The 22,444-nt window shown below is 46.4% G+C and overlaps 1 protein-coding gene across 5 annotated transcripts in view; it reads left to right on the top strand.

The window, feature by feature from the left end:
- Positions 1–5,569: 5,569 nt before the first annotated feature.
- Positions 5,570–22,444, top strand: part of ABLIM3 (actin binding LIM protein family member 3) — a 102,318-nt gene continuing 85,443 nt past the window's right edge. For all 5 annotated transcript variants that reach the window (XR_014795027.1, XR_014795028.1, XR_014795029.1 and 2 more), the window contains exon 1: positions 5,570–5,667. Coding sequence is in view for 1 of the 5 variants with exons in the window: in XM_084884220.1 (XP_084740346.1) it covers positions 5,655–5,667 (13 nt within the window). In the remaining 4 variants the exon portion in view is untranslated. The remainder of the gene's footprint in view (positions 5,668–22,444) is intronic.

Genomic DNA, 22,444 nt, shown 5'->3' with positions numbered 1-22,444 from the left:
ATGGCCTTATTCAAGGGAAGCACAGCAGAGGAGGGCACGGCCAACAGAACTGTAGGCAGAAGAGAAATTATTGGTGAGTAATGAGTAAGACTCCCTCTCTTAATCTGCAAAATGGAAGACCAGGACAGAAGGCTCACTGAGGTCCCTTTTAGATACGAATTTGGAAAGTGAGCCAAGAGCAGCTTGGCCAAGGGAATGGCAGGGCTGAGTCCAGCTCTCAGATCTCCAGATTTCCATCCGGAGCTGGCTCCGCCCCAGCTTCTTGCTTCTGTCAGGAAGGAGGCTGGGACTGTAGTCGGATGTGAGTGCAAAGCCCCAGCAGAACCCCCTGGTGGGACCGTCTGCTTGGAGCTCCCTTGCAGCCCCCAACACTCTGATCTCAAAGCCAGTTCCTTTGTTCCCCCACCTCACCCCCAGAAGCTTTTCCCAAAGACCTCAGGAACCCCTTTGATTTTTAAAAAATCTTTAATGTCCAAAGTATTATATACATCCCCTTTCTTTTCCCATTGACCCCTCCTAGCCTGCCCTGCCCCGCCCTGGCCCCAGGCCTTCACCACACTATTGTCTGTGTCCATGCATTATGCATATATGCATACCCCTTTGATTTTTTAAGAAACATTTCTCCATGCAACAATGTGAGGAACAAGAGGAAAAGCATGGCCCCAGCACAAAGCTGTTAGTTAGAAAAGCAGGCCCTAACTCCCCCTAGGCTTCTGGGTTTTCCAGGGAGGACCGGGGCACAGATGTGGAGGGAGCACCATGTGAGGCTCCCTCTCCTGGTGGGAAGTCCACTATTTGCTCAGAACCTGGATCTCAGCACAAGCCAGGGGTGTCCTTGGGGGACCAAAGGACCCTGCAGCAGCCTAGCATGTGGTGAGACCTTCTGCCAAACCCCAACCACAGGACACTGAGAACCAAGAACATTACAGTGAAAGGAACCTCGAGAGTCACCTAGTCTAACCCTCCATTATCAGTGTGGAACTCAGGCCCAGAGGAGGTCACCTGACCAGTCTGTCAGGTTGGTCCAAGGCACTGCCTAACTATGTATGAGCACTTCCTACGCACCCGATTCTGAGCAAAGGTATTTGTTGACACACACAGAGAGGTAGGTACTGCTATGATTCCTGCTTTATATGAGAAATTTGTGGCCCAGAGAGGTTATGTCCTTTGCCAAAGGTCACAGAGTTATGAAGAGTAGAGCCAAGTCTCTAATCCAGACCCTTTTATCCCACTGCCCCAGGCTTCTTCACATCCTGTTGCATCAGGACTATATGCAGGACCTCTGACCTCTCGGCCCAGTAGAGCCACTTCCATCCTGGGCCCATTCAGCCTGAACATGATCTTGGTCATCTGAAACCCACTGAGCTCTTCCACAAAGAAGCCCTGAGACCTATCACCAGCAGCCGGTCTTGCTGCCCTCACACCTCTGATCCCTCTTTTGCAGCTTAGTTCCATACCCCCTTTTTCTCTCTATCCTCCACAGTTCAGACTGGCTGTTCCTTCTTCTTCAGCCTTAGCTCAAATGTCACCTGTTGAATGAGACATCCTTCTGTTAGTGTCTATTACTGCCCTCTCTTTCCTAACTTTACAGCTTGCAATCATACATCTGTGTGTTTATTTCTGTGTTGTCTCCTCCCCCATGTCTCTGTCAGGCACTATGCTTGGCACAGAATAAACAGTCCATTAGAAGTCATTCAATAAGTGGGTCAATGAAAGAATGAACTAAAAAAAAAAAAAAAAAAAAAAAAACCTTAATTCTGCCCTAGCTGGTTTGGCTCAGTGGATAGAGCATAGGCCTGCGGGATGTAGGGTCCCGGGTTTGATTCCAGTCAGGGGAACATGCCTGGGTTTCATGCTCGATCCCCAGTAGGGGGCGTGCAGGAGGCAGCCGATCAATGATTCTCTCTCATCATTGATGTTTCTATCTCTCTATATCCATTCCTCTCTGAAATCAATAAAAATATATTTTTAAACATAAATAAAAAAAATGAAAACCTTAATTCTTCTTCAAATAAAATGTCTGCCAAAATCTCTCACATCTTGTACTTGCCCATGAGATAGAGTTAAGCCCACATAACCAAAGAAGAGACGCATCAGGGCGGCAGCAGGGCTCAGCTGGCCCCAAAGTTTCCGCTTTCCCCTTGAAGACAGTGGCAGATTTGCCTCCCAATGGTTTTGCCACCTGGTTTTCTAACTAGGAGCATTCGCCTGTTTCCGAGTGAGACTTGTTTATCTCCATTCTGGAGTCTCAAAGTTCAAAACAAACCTAAACAAAGGGGCCTTCTGCTTTGTGCTTGTCAGCCCCATTCTCCTGCAAGGACAGAGCCAAGATTCTGCTTTCCTGATGACTTTCACAGCCCATTCCACTGAGAATCCCACCCTCGCTTCCTCCTGCGTCTTTCCCGCCTCTCCGATTGTTGTGGACATCCTCACGGGTGTAGCTTTTTTAGCTTCTTTTAACCCTTTTCTCCCTAGCATTATAATGTTTCAGATTGTTTTTCCAATAGAAGCAATTCGGGGCTTTTAGAGTGGTCCAAAGCTCAATGGTCTCTCCAAAGAGCTGAATTCATCAGCAGCCAGCTGATTTTATTATTTTAAAAGAACCCTAGACATAAGAACTAGTCAATTAAGCCCCCTGTAGTTGGAAAATTCTAAGGCATATTTTCATGGCGACCAAGCACTCTATGGAAAGGCCCATAAGGTCTACATAAGTGAAAAATGGCAGGACCATCTCTGAGGGTAGGTATTAGAAAGGATACTAATAATTACATTCATCACTATGCCCAACAACTTTAATACACCCAACATTTCATGAGGTAGATATCATATTTTCCCCATTTTACAAATGAAGAATTTGAGGTTCATTGAGGCTGAGTATCTTGTCCAAGATCACACTGCTAGTTAGTGATGAAACTGGGACTGAAAATCAGTGGGATTAGAAGCAGTTCCTAGCTTCTGAACCAGGCCATCATTTAGGTTTACCTAATATTCTTGTTTTACTTAGTTAATTACTATCTATCCGCTGCCTCCTCCCAAATAAAACTTATGCTCCAGGAGGGCCTGGTCCTTGTCTGTCCCGTTCACCACTATATCCCCAGGAGCTAGAATAGGGCTTAGCACAAAGTAAATATTCAATAAATGATTCCTGGATGAATGAATGAATACTAAACTTTTATTTGACTTTGTCTTATAATTGGAAAATATCTAAACACTAAAGCTTTGGATGATAACTACATATGTTCACTGAACAGCCTTGTTCATTTTGCATATTTATATTTAACTTACCTAAACTTTCTCCCAGAAAAAAAGAAAAAGAAAAAAAAAACCTTTTTCCAAGCATTGGCACCTAGCAAGTTGCACACAACAGGAGAATCAAATAAGGAAGCCCAATCTTTTGGAATTATTTAAATATTTATTAATCACTTACTATATTTTCACAGCAATTCTAAGCCTCTGCCCTTTTCAGTAGCAAACAGTGGTTTGTGAATCATCTGGGACACTTGTTTAAAATGCAGAGCATCTACTCAGAAGCCTGAAAATCTGCATTTTTACAGATATCTAGTGTAGTTGTTGCACTAACAAAACTTTAAGAACCACTGTTAGTAGGTTTAGGATTATCTCCCCCCCCAAAAAAAAAAAAAAAATTGAAAACAAATCCTATTAAGCTACCAAAATGTGTTTTAAATCCACTGACACTTCAATTTCTCTAAAGATACTTTAATTGCTATCACATCTTGATGTTTTTTTTTCACCATGTGGAAGGCAGAAATATTGTATTTACCTAAAAGGTATTCTTTCCAAGTTTTAAGAGGGTGGCTACCTACCCCTACCCTGTCATCCCAGACTCTGGCACAATGAGTCCTTCTCACATGGGACCAAGCTAGAAAGGAGAAGACCCTGTCCTGTTTTGCCACCAGTCGCTGTGTGTCCTCTGGCAGGTAGCTCAGCCTTTCTAACCCACTGTTTCCTTGTCTATAAATTGGGGTGTGAGTGTTCACAGCTTTTTGATTCAACACATGCTCTACCCGGAGTCATTCCATAGACAGGGATCATGTGTCTTCTCAGTCTTGTTTTTCTACACTCGAAGATCATGCTTCTATGGTCATGAATTCCATTCAGGAAGTAACAAGGAATGTAAAGGACCCCACCCCCACTGAATTACTCATGACCCCAAAAAATCAGAATATAGGTTTCCCTAATACACACCCAGGTGGATTAATTACAAAAACTAAACTAAACAAAAACACTTTGGATGAGAGCTAGTTGGCCATACAATAACTGGGTGGACCTGTGAGATTGAGTCACGAGGCCACATACCAGCTGTTTGCCTCAGACAGGGAAGTCTTTCAAGGTGCGGGTTCCTAGACCTTCCACTCTGAGGGCTGCACAATATTAGTTCCAGAAGAGCCCTGGAGTGCCTGTCAACAAATACTTACTGATACCTACTGTCTGCCAGGCACTGTTCTAGGCATTGGGGGTGCCATAGGAAACCCTACTGACAAGACCCATACTTTCATGGTGCTAACGTTTTAGTGGGGAAGAGAGAGGATAAACAATTGTAACAAAGGAACCAGAGACATGGGGCATTAAGAGGGAGAGAGTAACGTAAGTTAGGGAGCCTGGGGGAATCCCCCAATGTCTCATCTGCTTGTCCAGCTGCTCCCTTCCACACACGAGGAGGACCAGCCAGAGACAGCAGTGACCCGATCAAGACCAAGCTGAACTGAAGCAAGAGTTGGAAGTGAAACTGGTTTTCCTAGGAAGCCAATCCCTTCTTCACTGCCTCTCCCAATATTACTTTACTTCCCGGTCATCTAGCCCTTAGCCCCTAAGACTGAGGGAGGGAAACAAGAGCTCAAGCACTCCCTTATTGGCCCCATGGCACAAGGGTCCCCTTAGTAGTCATCCCATTGCACCCCAGGACCCAGGGAGAAGCCCCGGTGGGGCGGGGCCTGAATGCGGGTCGGCGTGTCCAGCAGGTGGCAGCAGCGAGCGGCCGCGCCCCCCTGCACTGCCACCCCGCGAGCCCGCATCATGGATGTCGAGCTCTCCTATTTCGCTTTGCTTGCCTTGGAATTCGAGACCCCAGACGAGAAACAGGATTCATGAACCGGTCGCAGGGGCCCGGGCAGGGGCCTCTGGCTCCCGACGCTGGCCGAAAGGTGGGTCCGGGGGGCGGGTCACTGCTTTCCGAGAAGCCGGGCGGGGACGCGCTGCCCAGAGGAGTCGGCTCTCCGCACGCTGCCCCCGCCCTGCCTCCCTGTGGTCCACACCCCCTTAGGGCTCCCGAGCTGCTGGGCTGGAGTAGTTGGGGGGTGCGGTGCGACCAGGCGCCGCCAGCCCTGCTTCTGCCTCCTATTCGGGGTCCGAGGGCAGCAAGACTGGGGCACCAAGCCCCAGGGAACCCGTGTTCTGCCAGCCTCCTCTTCTTCCCTGCTCTCACCTGCGCCTCTTGGTCCACTCGCCTTCAAGGCCAGTGGCTACAGCCTAGACGGAGCGGGGACAGCAGAGGGAGAGAGAGCACCTGAGGATACAGAGCTGGCACTGGACTGCCTTTTCACCCCCAGGTGATGAGTGAGGTCGGAAGATCGGAAGATTTTAAAAGCAGCCAGGGCCTCCGTATTGAATGAAAAACCCACGGCAGAGGCATCACCATGAACACGAGCAGTAAGTGGGTCCTCCTCTCCCTTGCCATGGGAACAGGGTGGGGGCGGGAGGTGCAGGAGCCTGCGTATGCCAAGGCTGCCTGGAAGGAGGAAGGAGACCTGGCATCTGGGTGGACACATGGCCCCCAGACTCTTCCGTGGTCCTTTCTGTGCTCTCCTGCAGAGAAATGGGGGTCTGGGGTGGGGTTTTTTTTGTTTGTTTTTTTTGTGGGTTTTTTTTTTTTTTTTTTTTTTTGTGATCATTCTGCCAATGTTTCATCGGCAGGCAGCGCCACTTGCCTCTGCAGGGAAGGCTGCCTGTCTCCTTCTAGCAATGCCTGGGAAGGCCTCTGAGGCAGTCGTGTGGCCATTGTCTGAGTGTGGGGGCTCTGAGGAGACCTCTCTCCACACAGCTGGAAAGCCACAGAGAGCTCAAAGCCACACGGCTGGTTCTGGAGCTGGGAGGAGCAGGGAGGCTGGCCCTCAGTGGGTGGGTCTGGGGATTGTAAAATATCCCTCTCCTGAGTGCCTGCAGCCCCGTGGGCCCGGAGCTGCTTTCTCCACATAGCTTTAGGCTGCTTAGCCGTGCCCAGAAGGAGAGAAAGAGACAAGCCCTTTGGCCAAGGCCTCTAACATGCCAGAGGCAGCAACTGCTTTGCAGAGTCAGGACCAGACATTTTGCTACTAGGCTGGGCCCCAGTTGTGAGAAATACAAAGAGGCCCAGTCCATTTCTTATCACTGTAGCACCTTAGACCGTGGGCACGCGCTGTGGCACCACCCTGAAGGGGAGGGCTGGGTCAAGTCCCCCTCCTGCTCCCTCATCAGCTGAGCTTGCTGGGTCACTGCAGCAGCAGGTGGGGTTATTGGATGGGGAACCCCTAGGAACATTCACTTCCTTAGGTCTCTGACTTGCCCATCAGTCTCCTTTCTGGATTCCAGATTGTCTGTAAAAGGAGAGGGGTTGAATTAGAGACCCTTCAAATATAAGAATCTACAAGTTTCTTAAAAAAAAAAAAAAAAAAAAAAAAAAAAAAAAAAAAAAAGCTAGAGCTGAGCAGCAATACCAGGAAAATCAGGACCTTCTGAGACTGTGTCCAGGTCAAACCCACTGTTCCCTCACCTTCCCTCCATTCCCAGGCTGTTGGCAAGGAGGAACGGAAAAGAGCGAAAACCACTGTGATGGAAATGAAATATTGCTTTACTGTGTCTGTGTGTGACTTCTCTCTGCTGCCTCCCATTGTGTGTTACATGGCTGCGTGGAGCAAGCGAGCGAGGCTGGACTCGCTTTGCCTCTTTCAGCCAAAGAATGTGCCTCTCGGTTCTGCCAGCCTGGAACGGTGCTTTGGCTTCACACCCGGCTCAGGGAAAGGGCAAAATGCTGTAGACCCGATGGCTTAGTGGGCCACAGGTCTGCATCTGGTGCTTTCGGGCAAATAAAGATGTGAACAGCCTGTCCCTTCTCACTGTATCTAGCAAAAAAAAAAATGGATTTATCGGAGCTAAGAAATAAGGTAAAATAAGCCACTGACCCTCCCCTTTTCTCTCTCTGGAATTATAAGGAATTCTTGTCCTGTTAGCAGCACTGATTATTCTTGAAGGAATGAAACAGAGATTTTACTTAAGAAAAGAAAAAAAAAGCAATAATGACCAATAGAGTTGAAACTGCAGAAGATGAGGACTGACAAAAATGTCATTCTAGACACTTTTTCTAAATCAGGAGATTAGCAGAAAATAAACAGAGTAGAGTGACTAGGGCAGCCTAGAGCTCTCTGAAGTCTCCAGAAGAGGAAGTGCTCCCTGGGCAGCACTGTAGAGAGTGGCTCAGGGCTCAGGGACTGGGCTCCATCATCTCTGAGGCTCCTCCCAGCCCTGAGCCTGCAGGTGGAGGGCAGGAATCAGACCTCTCTGGACTGAAGGTGTGGCAGGGTCCTAAGGACACAGAACAGGGTGTTGACAGGACATCTCTGGGGCGACCTGATCTAAACAAAAATGCTCTCCCCTTTGCGATGTGACATTCTTAACTTAATCCTCATGCCTGAAATTAAGCCTAGGAGAAACTCAGCTTTTCTTTCACTTCCGTTTCCTGGGTCCTCACTCTTCCCTAGCCATTGTACTAAGCATTCACGGGCATGAGCAACCCAAACTCTCACACCCAACCTGTGGAATCTTCTAAAGGTTTACAATATCACAGAATTAATAGTTGGATTATGAACGGTTCTTGGATGCATGATAGTTTGACAGTGCATACCATTCCTAATCCATGGTTCAAGGTCACCACTGAAGTGGGAGCAAAGCATGAGCTTATTATTGAGTTCTCATCACTTCATCTGGGGAAGAGAAGGGGCTGCAGTCTTGGGACAGTGTATAAGAGCTGACAGAATGTGGTCCCTGGAATCACGTGGGCCTGGGTTCCAGTTCTCCTTTTCCATTTATTAGCTGTGGCCTACAGCATAATGATCCCATTCACAAAACGGGAATGACAGCCCCTCCCTCGGTGTGGCATGGAGATGCATGTAAATGTGTTGTGTAAAATTCAGAATGTAGAGCCTTGGGCATGGCTGGTGTCATGTCAGTGATGGTGGTCAGTCTGTCGTCGTCGTCGTCATTGCATTGGCAGTTGCCACTGTTGGCTCTATAACATTAGCAAGCATTATGACGATATGATCACTCAACCTCTGGGACATTATACTGTCATCATAAATTGACAGAAGTCCCAGAAGTGTGATTTTCAGGATTACACTGGATTATGAGAAAAATGCTTTGCAAACATATGTACATTGTTTTTATCAATAAGAAATACATGTCTTATGTGGCAAAAACAGGGGAGTGTGCATTCTTGTTTCATTTTTGTGCACTTTCCTTTCTTCTGAAATCCAGCTGAGCTTCAGGACAGGAATTAGAAGAAAGGGGTAATTTTGGAGATGATGGAGTGTGTGTTGGTTCAGACCTGCAGAATGTAACAGGTAGGCTTTGGCCCTCAAAGCCCATACGGAGGGAGAGGAGAGCTCCCTGCAGGGAGAAGACAGCAAAGGCATGAGCAGGACACACAGAACTCAGGGACCCTGGGCTAACACGGAGACAGCACGCTCAGAGAGCTTCAGCGGACAGAAAGGGAAAACAGCAACTGCCTCTACCTTGGCCTCTGTTGGGTCTACCGCCAGCCTTTTCTTGCCCTGGCCTGTGCCCAACTTAATTCCAAGGATCTGTCATTGTCTCCTGACCTACTGAGGCAGCCCACTAACTGGTTTCCTGCCATCCACTCCAGCCAACCTCTATATCACACTCTGCTTAAAATCCCGATCCTGTCCTGGCTGGTGTGGCTCAATTCGTTGGAGCTTCATCCTATGCACCAGGAGGTCTCAGGTTAGATTCCTGGTCAGGGCACATAACTAGGTTTTGGGTTCGGGACGCAAACTTGAGGCAACCAATCAATGTATCTCTCTCACATTGATGTTTCTCTCTCTCTCCCTCCTCCATCTCTAAAATTAATTTTTTATAAATGCTCATTGTTCATTGCTCTTAAGCTGTGAGAGGAAACCCTTCATTGAGGCCTGTAGGTCCCAAGTGGCCTGGCCCAGCCTTGCTCACAGCCTGTCTCATCCATACTACACCACTCTCCATGTTCCCATCCCATATACCTCCTTCCGTTCTCTCTAGTGCCTGCTCCTCTGTCCACTCCCCATCACTCAAGCTGGTCTCCTCACCCTCCTGAGCTGCGGAAGCCCTCCCCGCTCCCCAGCCCAGCATCCCCCTGATGTGCACTCTCCATGCACCTTGGTCCTGTTCCTTCAGAGCTCCAGTCTATCATCACACCCTCATCCAAGTCATTTTCCTGAACCACACAGCAAGGAGGGAGGTGACCCCAGATCCCTTGCTCTCACAAAATTCTAGAGCCATGTAAGCACCACCATCTGAAGTGCATATTCTTAGGCAACAGTAAGTTTTTGGTTATCCCCTGTCAGTGTCTCCCATTCCCAAGATGGCCCAGGATTTCCAAAGCCTCTGGGTCCAAAGCGAGGAGAGACTGTTGACCCCAGAATGCCAGAGGCCATAAGCACCAGAAACATTTCTATGTCCCATAAAATGCTGTGTTCTCTACTTGGTTCGGAACTCCCAGAGCTCCTGAAAGCTGGGTACAAAACCCAGCGCAGGATCATCCTTGAGGTGGAAGCATAATACCCACCATGTACAAGGGTACCTACAGCCATCATCACCTTCCTCCTGCCCTCAGACCTCTTCCTGGGTCTCTATCATGGACTGGCATGTCAACAAGTTTTGTTGAAGAGAGTACTGAGGGGGTCATACAACCTCCACAAAGATGTCATGGGATAAGCAACACCATCCTGCGGTGGTAAGAACCTGAGCTCTGAATTATAGATTCCCGAGTTCAAATGCAAGACCTTTGGTGTACTCCCTCTGTGATCTTGGGCAGGATAGATCTTGTCTCTAAGCCTGGATTTTATTATATGTAAAATGTGAGCAGTAATGCCAATGTGCAGGGCTGTTGTGAAGGATTAAATGAAATAACATGAGAAACACATTGGCGCTGAGTTTCAGGGAAGGAACTGAACCAGAAATTGAGTTGGCTGTTGAGTAGAGCAAAGTTCTGCAATGATGATACCATCAGAGCCAATCCCCCTTTGGTTGGAAATGAGCCTGTTTTGCTGGGGATATCGTAGCCACCACTAGGTTCTGTCCATAGGAAAGCCATGGCTTTCAGGAAGATTATTAACCTGTAGATGGCATGAGTTGAAAAGGGCAATGCAGGAAGTTAGGATCCTAGGTGAGAGATAATTACATTGGTTCAGAAAAAGTCTGAGGGCCAGGATTTTGATGGCTGTAAGAATGTAAATAAGGGGAAAGATCCTTTAGAAAATAAAACCTGTGTGGCCTAATACCCGATTGAGTTAATAGGATGAAGGAGAAGAGGAGTCTATCTGTTAGGGTCCTGGTAGGGAACAGATGGGCAAGTTGAAAGGAGCTAAATAGAAGGCATCTTTGCAAGTGTGCAGGGTGTAGAGAAATAAATGCGGAGAAGCAAGGATGGTCCAGTACCCGGAGGACAGTGACAGCAGCTCATTACCACTCATATCACAACTGTCCCCAGGCCTGATGGGCAAAAAATAACAAAGAAACCCAGAGACCCAACACGCTATAGGATAAGGACTGCCCGGCAGGAGCTGTGGCCCCTGGCTCCCAAAAGGCAGCCAGTCCATGCATGGCAACCCAAAGGATCCCCTACAGTGCTCCCCATTGGCTCAATCCAACCAAGAGACTGAGAGCAAGGAAGGCAGTTGAAGGGGGCATCATGGCCAGCCTCCCAGGGCACACTGCAGGGGAGAGAAGGGAGCAGAGTGGATCTGGAGAGGCAGGAAGTTCAGAACTAAAGTTATGCAGCACAAGGAACATGATGACCTTTCCTCTGCTGATGTTGTTGACCATGTCAGGAACTCTAAGAATTCCTTGAAAAAAATGTGCTTTTACAAATACAAGCACATAGGATGCCTTCTAAAAAAAAAAAAAGTCTATATTTGTAAAACAAATAAAATAGAGATGGCTGTATACTTTATAAGGACAGAGGTTTAAAAAACACAACAACAGTGCTTCCCAAATGAACCATAGTTAGCAAATGATTACCTGAGGCTGCGGGGGGGGGGGGGGGGGGGGGGGGGGGCGCGGCGAGAGGAATAATGTAAGGAACAATTGAAAAACCATATAACAATATGATGACTATAACACATCTCTGCAAATCACAATGTGATTTTAAGAGTAGTTGTATTGCATAGAGGAAGTGATATCAATTCTGAACTCCAGCTTTCCTATCTGGCAAAAGCTTTATCTTGCTGAGATAACATCTGCCATGGTGAATGGTCAACAACTGGCTGATACCCAACACTGGCCAGATACCATTGTAAAGAATAGAAAACAACCAGAAGTGTAATAAGCACATTTGCCAATTAAGTTGTTCTCCTGTAACTCTTAAGGGCACAGCATGGAACTAAATAGCTGGATTTAAATTCCAGTTCTGCCCTTTACTTGCTGTGTGACCTTGCGCAAGTCACTTACCCCCTCTGTACCTCAGCTCTTCATCTCTAATGATAATCACGGGGAATATAATAATAGTACCTCTCTCATAGAGTTGTTGTAAAGAATAAATAAGTTAATAGTTGTGAATTGCTTAAAACAGTGCCTGACATATAACAAGCATCTATAAAACAAATAAAAATAGTGTATATTAATTTGCTAGAACTGCCATAACAAAAATACTGCAAACTGGGAGGCTTGAAAAACAGAAATGTATTACCTCACAGTTCCGGAAGCTCAAAGTCCAAAAACAAAAGGTTTCAGCGGGGTTGGTTCCCTCTGAGGGCCATGAGGAAAATTCTATCCTTGATCTATAGGAGATGCAGTTGATCCCAGGGTGCCTAGAGGCCCTGAGCACCAAAGTCAATTCTGTGTTCCATAAATGCTGTGCTCCTCACATAGTCAGACACCCAGAGCTCCTGAAAGGTATGGCTTTCCTCAGCATAAAACCCAGGCTGGCTCATCCTTGAGGTTGAAGCATCATGCATGCCATGTACCATGGGCCAAGTTCCATCCTTTCTCATTTCATCAGCTTCCTCCTGTCCTCAGGCCCCTTCTTTGGTCTTGTCCCCTACTCTTGTCACATTATCTTCCCATTATGTGTGTTTCTGTGTCCATATTTCCCCTTTTGATAAGGATACCAGTGGTATTGGATTAGCACCCTAATGACTTTGTTTTAACTTGCTTACCTCTGTGAAGACCCTATTTCCAAATAAGGTCACATTTGGGGGTCCTATGGATTAGGACTCCAAAATATAAGTTTGGGGTATACAATTCTAGATATAACATAGTATTTGGGGTATACAATTCTAGCCATAACACAGGAGAAGATTTTGTTGTGGATTGGTTTCCTCTGAATATTGTCTATTCTCAGGGCTATGATAGTTTATTATTAAAACGCATGTCACAAAGGTTGTCTGCCTACTCTTGATGTTTAAACCCTAATCTCACCACCTCTGGGAACCTGAAGGGAAGAGTTCACATGTAGGAGGTCTCCAGTGGCTTGGTAGTCCCCAGTTTGTCTGTCTGCAGAAAACACACACTCCCCACCTGACCCTCCCCGTTCAGATCATTATGCACAACTGTCACGTCTCATAGTGTAAGGGAATTAACAGTCGTGGTACTGGTTTTCAATCTGCCTAGTTTCTGGGAATGTCCAATACGGGGAATAAGGATTGGTTTACTCATTTGTTCACTCAACAAATATTTACTGGCCAACCTCTGCTGTGGGCCTGATACTGGGCACACAGCAGTAAACGTAACAGACATGGCCCTTGCCTTCACAGATCAAACAGGGCCAGCTGGTGACCAGCATGACAGAACATGTAATTGCCCTACACCTGGTTTTCAATGAATTTGAATCATCTACCAACACTGGGAAATCGGGAAGTCAAAATTAGGATTTTTAGCTTCTTTGAAAGAAACAACTGGAAAGTCTTGCATCTCTGGCTCCATTTTCCTGTGTGACAACAGTCAGTCGGATTGCTTTTTTCAGTGGCGCAGGTACTGGTCTCCAGTGTGCCACCACTGCCACCACTTCCTGTTAACTTGCACAAGAGCAGCTGTTTTTGTGTTACCTTGCTGCTGTAAGCATTTGAATTGTTAAGCCCTGTCAGGTAGATGATCCATGTAACATCTAACACGGAGAAGTGTATCTTCACACAGAGATGTGGGAACTGCAGCATATCTGTTAATTATTATGAAAGAAAGTCCTGTCTGGAGTTAGCAATTGATTGACACTGCCATGTTATTCAGGTCCTCTTGAAGTGAGCAAAACCCTACTGCATGTCCTTATTTCCCCAGCTGAGCTATTCCCAGGAGGGAGATATCATATCCTGTTGGATACAGTTGGGCAAACAACGTCCCGCCCCATCTCCCAGTGGTCAGTTTTGTTTCCAGGGGAACCTAGTAGTAGGGGTTGAGGCATAGACCGAAGGAAGGAAATTCTGGATAATTGGTTCCAGCTCGGGGCACCTTTTCCAGCCCAAAGGAAGGTGCCCTGGGAGGCTGAACTGTTCCGGAGGCTGTTCTGGCATAGAAAACATGCCTGGTGCAGTTGAGGACATCAAGTCAACAGCTGGAGCTCCGTAACAGGAGGGCAGTTTATTCACCCACCCAGCTAAGGAGTGGTTACTGAAAGGCCACACACTGACCCCACGATGGCTACTCAAAACCTCTCCTCTGTCAAATTGGTGTTCTCCTGCTTGAGAAAGAAAGGTGAGAAAGTAGATAATGCCAACCTCATTTCTTCAGTTGAGGGCCGATTTTCTTCAGGGTAGCAAATAATTCATAGAAAGCAGAGCACCATGGCTGGTGCATAGTAGGTGCTCAAAAGATAGTCGATGAATTAATTTATTCATGCAAAGCTTGCTCTCTTTTTCTTTACAACGAAGATCTCTCTAGCTCTAGACTCATTCTACTGACTATCTGCTAAGTTGCCCACCTGCGTATTCCAATGTATTTCAGCCTAAATATTAATAAACTTACATAAACCTACAGTTTAATAAACTTATTATTTAAAGAGAGTAAAAGGGAAAAACTGCGTCAACTTTCTGGTTCCAGTTGATTGCTAGAACCTCCACCCGCCCACTCACCTAGATCAGTAATTAGAAAGTAGGCCTTGTGCATTCCCTGTTCTCTCACTCTCCCACGTTCAGTCTGTGTCCACATCTGGTCATTACACCTCTCCAAAATGACCTGGAGTGGTCCCCTCCTCCGCTGCCACAACTTCCCAGTGTTGTTGACAACAGGCACAGCCACGGGAGTGAGTTGGGTGGGGGGAGGGGTGGGCAGATCTCAAGTTTGGCAGGAAGGAATGGAGCCATGTGGGCTGCTGGACAATGTGATTGCAGGCTGCATGGGCAGGAAGAGGTTGTAGCACTGCTCCACAGAACCCTGATTAGGCTGTGGCTGAAGCATTGTGTTCAAGGGTAGACAGGGATCACGGGGAGCATGCCCGGGAAAGAGCAGCCAGCACAGTGGAAGGACTCGAACATGCCAGGGACAGGGCATTGAAGGGGCAGGAGGGAGATGCCAGAGCCAGCCCCTCGCCCTGGTTTTGTGTTCGCCTCAGAGTATGGGTGGCCCCTTGACAATTTCACACGTCACTATTGGATTGACTCCTGGAACACAGACGTCTCTAGCCTCTTTCCTCAGTGTGTCACCAAGCAGACAAGCGGTCCAGACAGGCTCCACTTTGCCGCCCTGTTGCTCCCAGTGCTGTGCTTGCTGCTACGTTCTCCTGCAACAGCCCCACCCCCTCTCCTGGCAGAATTCCACGCTCCACTGCCTGTATCATTTCCAAAGCTTCCTCCTCGCATCTGCTTAATTTTGTGCAAAGCACAGGTCTTTCTCCACGGGCTGTTATCTCTTGCCCTCACCAGCACCATCAAGGCCAATGAAACAACGGCGTTGCAATAGTCAAATGGCACAATTGATCTATTTTAAGCACCTGAAGTATCCTCCACCAAGTGCCAGTCTTCCCACAGCAGGCTGCTCTCGGCATGCAGGGGTGGGGCAGCTGGAGGTCTGTCCCTGCTTTGTGAAATCCGGGGAAACAGCCCAGAGATCTGGATCCTGCCTGTCCACGGATGATATAAGGCAACCATAAAATTAGCTATTTTCACAGTCAGCGTGTGCTGTTCTGGAAGGAGAATTGCCTATCATGCCAGGATTATATGGTACAGGAACCTCAAATGACCATAAATCCCTCTTTCAAAGGAGAGATACAGAGCCTGGGCCCATGACATGTAGGGAGACGGAACGTGGGAGGGAGCATTTTTGGAACAAAGAGAAGCCCAACCCACATCTGAGATGCCTTAGCCTCAGATCAATTTTTTTCCTTCTCCTAATCAAGAGACATTCTTTTCCAGCTATAGCCTATCTAAGTGCAAATGTTTTATGTGTATTCTTTTTTAATCCTTGCAACAATCCTGCCTGGGTGTTGCCTGCATTCTGCATCTAAGGAAGGCCCCCATGTTATGTTGGTTCACACCATCCTTCACAGAACTTGCCACAGTCGGTAACTGTTTTACCAATAGCTTGTTTTCTTCATTTCTGTCTATTATCCCCTTCTGACAATAAGCCACATGATGGCTCTGTGACAGACCTGTCATTTTGTTCACTGCTGAGTCCTCCAACTGCATCCCAGTGCTTCACACAGAGTGATGATTGCTAATAACAGTTTACATTTGTTGAACATTTACTGTGTACCTGGCACAGCGCTAAGCCCTTCGCAGACATAAACTCACTTGACCCTCGCAAAGTCCTAGGAGGTAGACACTAATATCCTCATTTTTACAAAGGAGGAAACTGAGGCTCAGCGAAGAAGTCACTTAATAGGTAACAAAGCCTAATGAATATATGAATAGATGAATTTAAGGAGGAACATTATATTCCATTTTGCATAAAGGGAAATGAGCCTCAAAGGCAAAGTCACCTGGCCACGGTCACACGAGCTAGAAAGTGGTGGGGGCAGGTGTTTGCAATCATGTCGATCCTACTCTGAGGCCTCCCTTCACCCCTTCCTTCTTCCTCCTTTTCACTGTCTCTCCCCATTTTGCTGTGATGAAGGTCATGGGCTGCTTGCTCTTAGGGTCTCCTGTTGGATGTCCCATCCCAGCTCTCCCATTCACTGGGGCAATGACACAAATCCCCGTGCTGTGTATGGCGATGTGCCAAGCACTGTGAGAGAGGAGATGCACAGGACAGGGAGCATGACCTCCGACTGCCTCCTTCCAGCGTCACCGAGGGACAGAGGAAGCCATCATGGATGTTGAGAGGGGAAAGTGAAGAGGAAGAGAGGCCAAATGCCTTTGGAAAACCTGGGGGATGCTGTGTGGAGAAGACCTTGAGGAATGAATAAACTCCTGTTAGGCGGAGGAGAAGGGCAGGAAGGGGCATTCCAGATGGGCTTATTCACTCTTCTCCCAGGCAGGCATTCCACAAGACTTGTTGCACAACGTCCGTATCCTGGGCTCTTGGGCGGGGTGGAGGGCGACATAAACAGATACAGAGTGTTTGGGGACATGTCAGGAAGCCCAGCTTGTCTACACTCTGAAGCGTCTGAGTAGGTGGAAAGTGAGGAAATAAGGCTGGGGAGTTGGTGAGGATCAGATCTTTGAGAGTTTTAAATGCCAGGCTGGAGAGTATTTGTTACAGTCTGTGGCCAATGGGGAGCCATGAGAGGTTTTGAGCTCAGCAGTGACCCGACCGGAGCTGTGCATTATTTAGGACCATCTCCCCGGCAACACATACCTGCTGGATCAGAGAGCCCAGAGGCAGGGAAGGGCAGGCTGAGTGCAATGGTGCCCGTGGGAGTGGGAGAGGGGAGGCGTGGGCTGCCGAAAGGATGGCAGTGGTTCCATAGCACTCTGTGCATTCATGTCGGCACTGCCACCCTTATGCCCACAGGTGGATCTGTTATCTGATTCTGATTTCTGGGGCTGTGAGAACTGATACTTTGAAAACTAGGTTACTGACCAAATCGAGATGCCTAGATAGTGTATTAGATAAGCACAGGAGCTGTGGAGTCAGACTGCCTGGGTTCAAATTCCAGCTCAGCCACTTACTAGCTGTGCAGCCTCCAGAGACTCGCTTTACCCCCAAAGCTCCCATTTCCTCTCAAGACGGGAATATTTGGGGAGCACTGAGTGAGGGGCTGGACACAGAATGCTTAGCACAAAGAAAACAATAATGTTCAATAGTGGTGAAGCAATGAAATACTTTATTTGTGCTGGGAAAGCCTTCTTTACATATACAAATTAATCAACACCTGGTACTGATAGGATAGAGGCACCTCTTGATCTTCCATTGGGAGAGGGGGCTATGTATTGATAGCCCAGGACTTTTTTTAAGCTAGCATTTAAGGAGTGCTTCTTTTATATCAGACAGTATTCTAAACTTTGCATGAATTGTTTCTTTTGATCATAGGCATGAATCAGAGGTGGCATTAATGTTGCAGAGAATATTCTTAATTGAGTAGGAAGCCTGTCAGACTAGACCAGGGTCGACACACTTTTCCTGGAAAGGGCCAGATAATAAATATTTTGAGCTTTGTAGCCCATACAGTCTCCATAGCAAGGAAAGCAGTCCCAGATGGTGTGTCCTCAAAAGGAAGGGGCTGCGGTCTAATCAGAATTTACTTACAAAAAGAAAGAAAGAGAGTGATTTGGTCCATGGGCCCAAGTTTGCTGACCCCTATACTACATGACCTCCAAGATATCTTCCAATTTTGACATTCCAATGCAAAATGGTGGCACAGAAATGCCTAATTCTTATTTAGTTCATCTTTGTAACTACAAGGGGGGGTTACCTCAAATACAATAGAGAAGATGCACTGGAAGTACAGACACAGAAAGGACCTTCTAAAGCTGTCTCTTTTCTGTTTGCTGCCTTCATGTTCCGGCTCACCCCCGTAATTCACACTCTGGTGTTGTATGACTTTTCTCAAGTAGCCACCAAATGCCAGCTGCGCAGGCTGCCCTGGAATCTGTTCAGTAGCCAGCTCCAGGCTGCAGAGAATGACACTCAGGCCAGAGACTCTCCCTGCTGGGCAAATATAGACATTCCAGGCTAGCGCTTCAATGGCCAGAGCAAAGCCTCCTCCTGCTTTGCTCCCCATTCACATTTCCTACCTGAGGCCCACATTCCCTTGTAATGCAATACAGTGCTGTGTTGTCTGTTGTATGTTTTATCAGCCCTCCTTCTGATTCTTTGCAAGAACTCCTCTCGATTCCTGGTATTACTAATGGGCTGTCCATTGTAATGCTCTGCACCTCCCCCAGGGATGGCATATGACATAGACTAGCCAACCAGAGTTTCCTATCTACCTTAGCCACAACGATTTGTTCATCAGTAGACACTAACCCAAGAGACGCCTGCCAGAGTGTTTCCGGAAATTGTATAGGAAGATACTGGAAAGGAGAAGTACTCATTCGACCGAGGTTGCTGAGCTGAGGAGATGAGGGTGGGGGATACTGGTGGCCATCCTTGTCTAGAAGAAGCTGTCTGAAAATAGAAAAAGTCAGCTCTCTGACCATGTAGTAAAGCCCCTGCATCCGCCAGACATGAGGCCAGAGGCTACCCACCACCCCCATCCCAGACCTCCTGGTTGTAAGAACAACAACAAAAAGCTTATCTTTTTGCATACACTGGTTTCAATTGGATTCTAACTAAGGTACATTTTTTTGCTGTTCTTGCCATTGGCAATTACCTCCTACAACCACCTCCCTCTATCAGAATCCAAAACCAACTTTAGGCTAAAAGACTTTCCACTCCAGCTTTCTCAGATCCACCCCTGAAGTGACTGTATGCCCTCTTCTGAAGACCTCGGCCTGTTTAAAACATTCTTATGCTTCCGCTCATTTGCTATAAGTCAACATGGTTTATTCATGTGCATTTTCTAGCACTCCTCTTGTAGAATATAGTGTATTTGCTCCCCAACTGCAAACCACAAACCACTGGGGAACCAGAGGATTATTGCTGAAGCTTACAAATCCATGTGCACACCAAGCTTCAAATGCATAACATTCTGTCAAATGCATGGGTTTGGGAAAAATCAATATAGCAAGAAGTTGCCATAACTATTACTTAAATGCAATACCGATATAGAGAGGTTAACAAATATCCTCTACATTAAAAAGGAGTCTTCAAATGATCTGAATGTGGCTACATGGATGTTTACATATATAAAGTATTTGAGCTTTACCCTTAAGATTTGTGTATTTGACTCTATGCAAGTTATGTCACAATAAAAAATAAAATCTAAAATGAAAATAAAGGAGTCCTCATACTTGACAAGTCCATTCATCACTAATCAACACACAGACATTAATTTTAGATAGAACATAGACCTAAATAAACTAAAGCTTCTAAGAGAAAATACAGGAGAATATCTCATGACCGTGAGAGAGGCAATGACTTCTTAGAACACTCAAAGCAGTAAACATGGGCAAGACGTTCTAACAGATACTTCACAAAGAACATATGCAAATGGTCAATAAGCAGACAAAAAGTGCTCCATGTCATTAGTCATCAGGGAAATGCAAATCAAAACCACCTTTTTACACCCACCAGAATGGCTAAAATTCCTCATACATTGTGGTGAGAATGTAAAATGGTACCACTTTGGAAAACTGTGAGTTTCTTAACAACTCATCAATCACCTACCTAGGATCCAGCAACGCTTCTAGGTATTTACCCTTCAGAGATTATATATGTTGCAAAAAAAATTTGTGCAAGAATGTTCCTGGCAGCTTAATTCATAACATCCCAAAGCTGGAAACAACCAGATGTTCATCTATAGACAAATGCATAAACAGAGTGTGGTACATTTACACAATGGAATACTACTGAGCAAATAAACGAACCAAATGTCGGTACATGCCACAGCATGAATGAATCTCAAAAGCATGCTGGGTGAAAGGAGCCAGACAAACAAGAGCGTACTGTATGATTCTATTATATGAAGTTCAAGAACAGACAAAACTAATCTGCATGGATGGAAACCATAACAGAGTTTGCCTCTGTTTGTGGGGAGCAGTGATTGATTGCAAAAGGTGGCAGCAAATTATCTGGAGTGATGGAAATGTACCCTATCTTGATTGAGATGTTGTTTAGATATGTTTATGTATTTGTCTAAACCCATTGTAATTATAATCTATATATTTAATTATTCATTAGAAAGAGGGAGAGAGAGAAAGACCGTTTAAAAGATTCCTAGGCTTAGAAACGGAAGATTGACTCCTAATCGCAGCTTTCCTACTAACTCTAAGATATCTGCTAGTATCCTCACCAATTCAATGGGTGCATCCTGTCAGCCTTGCTTACCTCAAAGGGCTGTTTCAACTATAACAACCCCTGGGAACGTGCTTGGGGAACGTGTGAGCATTGTACATTTCAAAAGCCTCCTCTCCAACTTGTTTTGTTCAGGTCTCTCCCTGGCCTTGATATTTTGGCTACACTCGCCTCCTTGAGCTCACCATAGGCTTTCTAGCCTCAGGGCCCTGTACATGCTGTTTCTCCACCTACACTGCTCTTGCCCCTTGTTTTCCATGACTGTCTTTCTTGCCTTTTTGTAGTTTCAGATGAAATGTTTTACTTTCAGATTGTCTGTCCCCACCCCTTATTCTGTTCCTTCATTCTACTTGTCATAGTTTTATTATCTGTTTATATTTATTTATTTATTTATTTACTACGTATCTTTCCCACAGAATTGTAAACTCCCAAATGCTTTTTTTTTTTTTTTTAACCAATGTACCCCCAGTCCTTAGCACATAGAAATCAGCCAGTAAATACTGCCGAATAGATAACTGCACCAATGAACTTGAACTTTAGTGCATGGACTTTATCAAGTGTTTGTGCTGACTTGGCACCTTCTGCTTGGAGCCAGGTCTTCCCTGGGCTTGCTGGGTGCTAGAAAAGTGACACCAGAATAATGTTGGTGTCACTGTAAGTGTGCTCACTCAGGAGAAGCTTTCTGTGTCAAGGGACTCAGGGCAACTTTAGGATATCCTGTCCTTAGGAAGGCTGGGACACCTTCTATGTGTAGCTATGCTTTATGGTCCCTCTGTTGGGATGCAGCCTAGGGGTTCTGCATCTTTCTCTAGGTCAAGAAGCTGAAGCACAAACAGTCTAACTACCTAACACACAGACTGGAGTTGTCCTCCAGCTCTAGGGCCCTCTACATCCATGCCCAGCACAGGGCCCAAGAGCAACTGTAATAAATGCCTGTGTCTACATCCATCAACTTATTGGGCACTTTTCAAACCTCTGACCCATCTTGGGGAGCTTTTCCCCTAATCCCCTTTCTCTCTCTCCCTCTAATAATCAAACCCCCTTTCTGGTGGGAAGGGGATCTGGATCTGAACACCCTCACTGAACCATTTCTCTCCATGGAGTCAGCTCCAGGCCAAGCAATCACTCCTGAGCCCAGGGCACCCAGCATCACCCACAGCTAATCCTGTCTGCAAGAACTCTGAAACCTTCTGTTTTAGAACTGGAATGTGTTGGCTGACCTGGATTATTTTGGCTTCATGACGTCAGTGCTATGGGGAAATGCTCTTTGGCAGCAGCAAAGTCCACTGAGGGTATGAACTTAGGGAATGCTCTGGTGAAAATGTAAGGGGCTTTGAAATAGGGAAGATGTGTGCCCTTCCCCCCACCTACATCCTCCAAAGCCAAAATTATGTTTTCTCTCTACCTTGCTGTCTCCCTTGAAATCCATATTCCTTTCAACAGATAATGTCAATAAGCCCTTTATGTGAGTAGGATTTGGGGCTACTGTTTCTCATCCGAAAATCTGTCCTGTGCCAATGAGTTTGGGCCTCTGGCCCACATGTTAATTATTGTACCAGGGTTCTCAGAGTCGACTGGGGACGGAATGCTTTTTTGGCTAGGAGAGGGGTATTCTGTTCGGATTTTTTTTTAAAGCATTAATCTAGCTTAGAGAGGCTGTGAGAGTGAAAATGCTTGTATGCTTCATTGATGTTTGCTCCCTCTTGTCTGAGCTCTTAAGTGGGGCTTGAAAATCAAATGGTAATGAATCTCTTGGGATATTGTGAACTCATATCGGCGATAATCATTTTTTGCTGACATTAGTCCCAGGAAATAATAATAATGTTACAGGATGCAAAATGGTGGCAAGGATGTCTAGTGGTGTGTGTTAATGTAGAAAAGAAAGTTCCCTGAATAGGTGTGAGAAGGGTTGTGTTGG

The sequence above is a fragment of the Pipistrellus hanaki genome (genome assembly GCF_964339955.1).
Source record: "Pipistrellus hanaki genome assembly, chromosome: 5".
NCBI lineage: Eukaryota > Metazoa > Chordata > Mammalia > Chiroptera > Vespertilionidae > Pipistrellus > Pipistrellus hanaki.
The sequence above is the reverse complement of the archived record's forward strand: the minus strand, read 5'-3'. Positions and strand labels throughout refer to the sequence as shown.